Source organism: Lithobates pipiens, unplaced genomic scaffold, assembly GCF_037356315.1.
Source record: "Lithobates pipiens isolate NorthernLeopardFrog02 unplaced genomic scaffold, aLitPip1_a1.2 Scaffold_8, whole genome shotgun sequence".
Taxonomy (NCBI): Eukaryota; Metazoa; Chordata; class Amphibia; order Anura; family Ranidae; genus Lithobates; species Lithobates pipiens.
Genome location: NW_027507903.1, coordinates 679,133,320 through 679,140,101, shown reverse-complemented (window position 1 = coordinate 679,140,101; position 6,782 = coordinate 679,133,320). Strand labels below are relative to the sequence as shown.

Genomic DNA, 6,782 nt, shown 5'->3' with positions numbered 1-6,782 from the left:
TATAGCGCAAAAAATGCAATGGTGATCAGATACCACCAGAAGAAAGTCCTATTTGTGAGGAAAAAATTATATAATTTTAATTTGTGTACAATGTTGCATGACTGCACAATTGTCAGTTAAAGTAACACAGTGTTGTATCATAAAAAATGGCCTGGCCATGAAGGGGGTAAATCTTCAGATGGTTATATAACCAATTTCCTTTTCATCATGATGTAGTCATCTCTACTTTTCATGTCATTGCACTTAGTGCTCCGCATGTCTTCTCCACATCCGTCTTTCCCTCTTTCTCTCTTCTAATGTTGGGAGGTATAATTCTCATTACTACTGCAAAACGAATCTCCTCCCTTCTGTACTCTGATATCCGTGTGCTATAATATTCATCCAGCCTCACCCTGTGTAGGAGGACGTCACCCCTCCCCCATCCACATTCCTCTCCGGTGTCAGAGACTTTCAGTTTAGTTTCTCTTCCCCTGTCAGCGATGGCGTCTGGTGATCTGAGAGCTGAGTTGGAATGTTCCATCTGTCTGAACATTTATACCGATCCTGTAATCCTGAGATGTGGTCACAACTTCTGCCGGGTCTGTATTGATGGTGTGCTGGATACACAGGAGGGGTCTGGAGGATATTCCTGTCCTGAATGCAGAGAGAAGTTTCCGGATCGGCCTGCACTGCAGAAGAACATGAAACTACGTAACATAGTGGAGACCTTCCTGTCTCCTCATCAAGATCAAGAGGAGTCCGGGGTCTTCTGTACTTACTGTGTGGACTCTCCTGTACCTGCTGTTAGATCCTGTCTGCACTGTGAGGTTTCTCTGTGTGATAAACACCTGAAAGTCCACAAAAAGTCCCCAGAACACATCTTATGTGACCCCACCTTGTCCATGGAGAACAGGAAATGCTCCGTCCATAAGGAAATTTTGAAGTATTTCTGCACTGAGGATGAGACCTGTGTCTGTATGTCTTGTTATGTGATTGGAGGACATAAAGGACATGAGATGGAGTCACTGGATGAGGCTTCTGAGAAGAAGAAGGAGACACTGAGGAATGTTCTGCAGAAACTTCTGACAAAGAGAGAGGAGACGGAGGAAAGAGTCCAGAGTCTGCAGGAACACCGGAGGAAAGTAGAAGAAGAAGCCGCTGGTGACACCGAGAGAGTCACTGCCCTGTTTAGAGATCTCAGGAGACGTCTGGAAGACCTGGAGAAGAGAGTCCTGAGGGACATCTCCGGTAGGGCAGAGCGGATCTCCATCTCCATCCGGGATCTGGAAATAAAGAAGGAGGAGCTGTCCAGGAAGTTGCGTCACATTGAGGAGCTGTGTAACGTGACGGATCCACTGACTGTCTTACAGGAATCAGACACAGGGGACTTGTGTGATACTGAGGATGGAGATAATGAGGACAGAGAGAGACATGAGGAGCTCCTCCATGATGGAGGGGGTCTGGATGTGGCGGGGGTCTTACACACAGGTTTATCTGATATAATAACAGAGGTAAATGTATACTTCTATATACAGGGAGCTGCAGACATATTACTGGATGAAAACACAGCTTATAATTATCTACAAATATCAGATGACAGGAAAACTGTATCCTGGTCAGATATAGAGCACAATCACCCAGAAACACCAGAGAGATTCCAGGATTATTGTTCTCAGGTGTTGAGCAGTCGGAGTTTCTCCTCAGGGAGACATTACTGGGAAGTGGATGTCGGGGGGGCAGATGACTGGATAGTCGGGATGTGTTACCCCAGTATAGAGAGGAGAGGGGGGGAGGCATGGATTGGAGATAATAAGAAGTCCTGGGCATTGTACAGGGAATATTATGATGAGTATAAGGTGAGACATGACAGTAAAGAGATCCTCTTACCCACCAATCCCTCCAGTAACAGAGTCAGGATATATCTGGATTATGAGGCCGGGCGGATCTCCTTTTATGATCTGTGTGACCCGATCCGACACCTCCACACCTTCACCACCACCTTCACTGAGCCCCTCCATGCTGTGATAGCTGTAGTGGAAGGTTGTATAAAGATATGTGGGGGAGGCGGGAGATGTGAGAACTCCGCCCACAGTCTGGTGATGTCAGACGAAGGAGGGGAATTCATTTAATATTCATCCAATAGTATATAGCAGTGGGAGGGGCTTCCTGCAAGTTTTTCTACTATAAATAAATGTGAGATTTCTTACTGATCGCTGTGATTGGGTAGAATATCTGTCCAATTATTGGAGTAACAATAACATGTTCCTATTGGTCAGTGAGAAATCTATCTATCTATCTATCTATCTATCTATCTATCTATCTATCTATCTATCTATCTATCTATCTATCTATCTATCTATCTATCTATCTATCTATCTATCTATCTATCAATATCCCATGACAATCTGACATAATACTTTCTGTATGGGGGAGGGGCAGCCATGATCTGACATAGAGGGGGGGTGGGGTCACTGTGATGGGATAGGATGGGGTCACCTCTCCTCTCTGCCCCTCCCCCTCCATACAATCTATACTACAAAGAGATGGAAATAAATGGAACAATCTGAGAGGAAATCTATGAAGACGTCATCTAGAGATTTATTACTGGAAGAAGAAATGTGATCAGAGAGCCCAGACTGTTTTTAGGCAGAGTGGGTCAGGATTAGATCCCCTGTCAGGTGTTTTTTCTTCTATCCGGGGCTCCATTACAGAGATTTCCCCTCACTTCCTGTCCCGGAGACAACATTTATCTAGACAGGAAATGAGGGAAACTCTCCAACATGAACACAGACTAAAATAAGAATGATATGTTTAGTATAATAAGGAAGAGGAAGGATTAGAGCCCCTGTCAGATGTTTATATGTCTGTGTCCCTGTACAGATTTCTCTCACTCCTTGTATTGGTGTCACCAGGACAGGAAGTGAGAGGAAATCTCTTCTAAGGCTGGGATCACATTGCTGTGCAGATCACATGTCATGTCTGTGTGATGTGAATTCAGCCGTACAAAATGTGTGACTGAAATCACATTCACACCAGAATGGTGCCGGACCCTTTTTTTGGTCCTCACTGGAATCGGATCACATTGGGTGTCACATCTATACAATCCGATTCCTGCACCATTTCAGCGTTTGCACTGCGATCTGCGAAGTGATCTGGGGGCGTCATTAACTTTCCATTGACCCCCCGCAGCGGTTCTCAGATGTCAGTGTGACCGTCCGGTGATTGAGGTGTGATGAGGGAACCCGCACAGGAATCGCACTGGTGTGATGTCAGATCCCTGAGTCCTCACCCATGTAAGATACATGGTGGGTTATGTCGGAGCTTACACAGGATTGATGATGTCACCTCTCCATCATGTGACAGTATGTAAGTCCTGTGATTGGCCGCTCAGGCCTGAACACTGCATGCTGGGAGAAGGTCACATGATCCCTCAATACCCGGGAAACTGGGGACTTAGTGAGGACTTTGATGGAGGAACAATAAAGGAAAGAATAAGTGGGTGTGTACGGCTCTTGGGTCACCTACAGAAGGGGGCGGGGCATTCATTTGAATGGCTCCTCCCAGTATATGAGCACTGTGTATAGTGAGATGGGACGGTGAAGAATTGTATAGAGTGCCGGAGCTGAGAGAGAGCACAGAGTGTAATATGACTTATTGTCTGTGTCCGAGCTGTGATGTCATAGTAGGGAAATGGCTACCGAGGGACCCAATGTGGAAAGTACAGATAGAGGTGTACTGGCCCTTTAAGAACATATCTATCTCTATATCTATAGGATTATAATGTGTAGATGCTCTCATTCCTTATTATTAATACATTTACAATGAGTTTATTCTATTGATTATTTTATTGTGTGAAGAAATGGAAATGAATAATAGATCTACAAATAGAAAGAGATGAAAATTGATGGAAAAATCTCAGAGGAAATATATGAAGAAATGATCCCGAGATTTACTAATGAAAGAAATAATGGGATTTATCACTAATATAATGATATCACTATAATAATGTATGATTACTAGAACTGGAATGTGTCCCCAATATAATGTGTCCCCATAGAATGGATCACCAATAGAATTCTATGGGATCTCTTTTATAATGGATCCTAATATAATGTATCATGTGATGGTGTATTATAATCACTAGATGTGTCCTGGTGATGGGGGAGAATTAGGAAATGAAATGTTAATGTGAAATAAAGATTCTTTATGAAATTATTATTATTATTATTATTATTATTATTTATTTTTAACAGTTAGAGTTTATTAAAGAAATATCCAGTTACAATACATAGTAACAAAACATAATAATTGCAGATGCAACTGCCTGATTGGACAACAATTCAGCAACAGTAGTTACAGACTCACATTGTTAGATATCTTGGTTTCAGTGGTGGCCGATCAGCGTCTGTCAGATAACTTTCCATAGTCAGACATCAATGTAATGCTCGAGCGGATCAACAAAGATCCTATTAATCTAGTAGTCACATCCATATATAGAAAAAAATCCCCTTGTAAAAGGGTTAGGCACATTGCCGTTCATAGCGTAACAGATAAAACCTAAACACAAACATTAAAGCATTACAAAAGCCTTATTAGGCATATTTTCATTTTTAACAGTATACAGATGATGTTACACCATGCGAATTGTGATCAAAGAGCCAGAAGTGGTGAAAGAAGATAGATAAGAAGTGGCCGCCTTTCTCAAGGCCGGCACCATGAAAAGGAAAAAGAGAGGATGTGGTTGTCTATAAAGAAAGAGAGGGTAATGACAGGCCGGGTCCTCAGCGACACTCCCTCATCAGGTTTGTGTCAGGGAGGCGTATGTAGAGTAATATATAAAAATGACCCAGGGTTGCCAGGTATCGGTGTACTTGTCTATGCTTTCGTGTGCTATAGCCCTAATCTCTTCCATTTTGTGAAGATGACGTACCTCTCCCAGCCATTCCTTGATTGAGGGGGTCGTAGTATCTCTCCAGTATCTAGGTACAACCGCCTTTGCGGCTGTAAGTAGGAATCTCGTCAGCGATTTATTATAATTTTTCATCGAGAGGTTAGTAATGTGTAATAAACAGCATTTTGCGTCTAGTGGGATCTTTGTATCGGTTATTTGTTTTATAATGCTAGTCACTTGAGTCCAATAAGGTTGAATTAGGTCACATTCCCACCATAAGTGTTGTAAAGTGCCCTTAGCTCGGTTACAGCGCCAACATAAGTCCGGAACCGCGGGGAACCAGTTATGCAGTTTAATTGGCGTATTATACCAATTCGTTAAAAGTTTGAAAGAAGTTTCTTGTAGTCGGGTGCTAATTGCACATTTATGGGCAAATACACACGCCTGTAACCATTGATCTTTTGTAAATGATACATTTAGTTCTGCTTCCAAGAAGAGCTTGTGTTTGTTAGGTTCCTGGAGGACTGCGGATTACAACCAAGCATATGTAAGGGAGATGTTTTTCGTAGAGGTGGTGGCCTGGAAACAGACCGCCTCAAATGGTGTTAGCGGTCGTATAAAATGTTTAATCCTCTGTGGGCTCGAAATGTAGTCATGTAATTGTCTATATGTCCAGTGGCCTAGATAGGTTAAGCCCAGTTCTTTCTGCAGGTTTGAAATTGATTTCATTTTGTTGCCTTCGAGACAATGTGTGGCTAAAAGTGGTGAATTCCTGCATGTGAGCTGCCGAATAGGTTTGTGCATGCCCGGTGGAAAGTCTGGATTAGCTACTAGTGGTGTTAATGGGCTAGGGGAAGTAGTCAGGCCTGTCGTTCGAGTCACTGTTTGTAGGATTTGTAGTGTTGTCCCTATGAGGGGATGTTGTTTTAGCTGCTTAGGGCATAGGTTCCACGGAATCCATGGTGAATGTGACACCGGAGTAGAGTCTATGCTGTTTTCCAGTGCCACCCAGTCTTTATTATCTGCATGACAGGTCCAGTCTATTATTCTAGTAAGGTGCGTAGCCTTCTAATCATTTTTGAAGTTGGGGAATCCCATTCCCCCATTGCGTTTATATCTGGTGAGTAGTGCTAGACTTATGCGTGGCTTTTTGGACGCCCAAAGAAAGTTTCGAAGGATAGCATTCAGGGATCGAAAAAAGTTTGCAGGTAACCATATGGGCAAGGTTTGAAAATAATACAAGAATCTGGGCAAGATCGTCATCTTAATAATGGCTGCCCTGCCGAACCAGGAGAAATGTTTAAGTGTCCATCTCTTCAAATCTGTTTTTACGTTTTGTAACAGTGGCAAAAAATTTTGGTTGTATATCGAATTTAAGCTAGGGGTCAGGAGAACTCCTAGATATTTAAGGGAGCGGAGTTCCCATTTAAATTTACAATTGCGTAATATAACATCCCTCGTGGTCTCGCGAAGCATTAAATTTAAGGTTTCTGATTTTTTGTAATTTATTTGGAAGTTCGCTACGTAGCTGTAGTGCGTAAATATATTACACAAGTTGGGCATAGTGATATGTGGCTGAGTTATGAAGAACAATAAATCATCCGCATATGCAGCACATTTGTACGCCTTGTCTCCTACTTGGAAGCCATGTAAGGAGGGTGACAAGTTTACTGTGCGGATTAACGGTTCTAAGGTGAGTATGAACAGCAAGGGCGAAAGAGGGCACCCTTGCCTTGTCCCATTATGTATCAGCACCTTGTCTGACAGTGTCCCATTCACTTTGATTTGTGCCGTCGGGTTATGGTAGATTGTCTTAATTCAAGATAGCATATGTGCTCTCAGGCCTATGTGGGAACAGGTCGCATACAGGAAGTCCCACGACACCCGGTCGAAGGCCTTCTCTGCATCTGTG

General features: G+C 42.9%; 1 protein-coding gene across 1 annotated transcript; it reads left to right on the top strand.

The window, feature by feature from the left end:
• Nucleotides 1-448: 448 nt before the first annotated feature.
• Nucleotides 449-4,194, top strand: LOC143962041 (E3 ubiquitin-protein ligase TRIM39-like). The gene has a single exon (XM_077471381.1). It carries the CDS (start codon nt 480-482, stop codon nt 2,106-2,108), a length of 1,629 nt encoding a protein of 542 aa, XP_077327507.1. The 5' UTR covers nt 449-479; the 3' UTR covers nt 2,109-4,194.
• Nucleotides 4,195-6,782: the final 2,588 nt, after the last annotated feature.

Excerpts from the sequence above, each read along its gene's own strand:
- LOC143962041 (XM_077471381.1), top strand. The coding sequence starts at position 480 with ATGGCGTCTGGTGATCTGAGAGCTGAGTTGGAATGTTCCATCTGTCTG.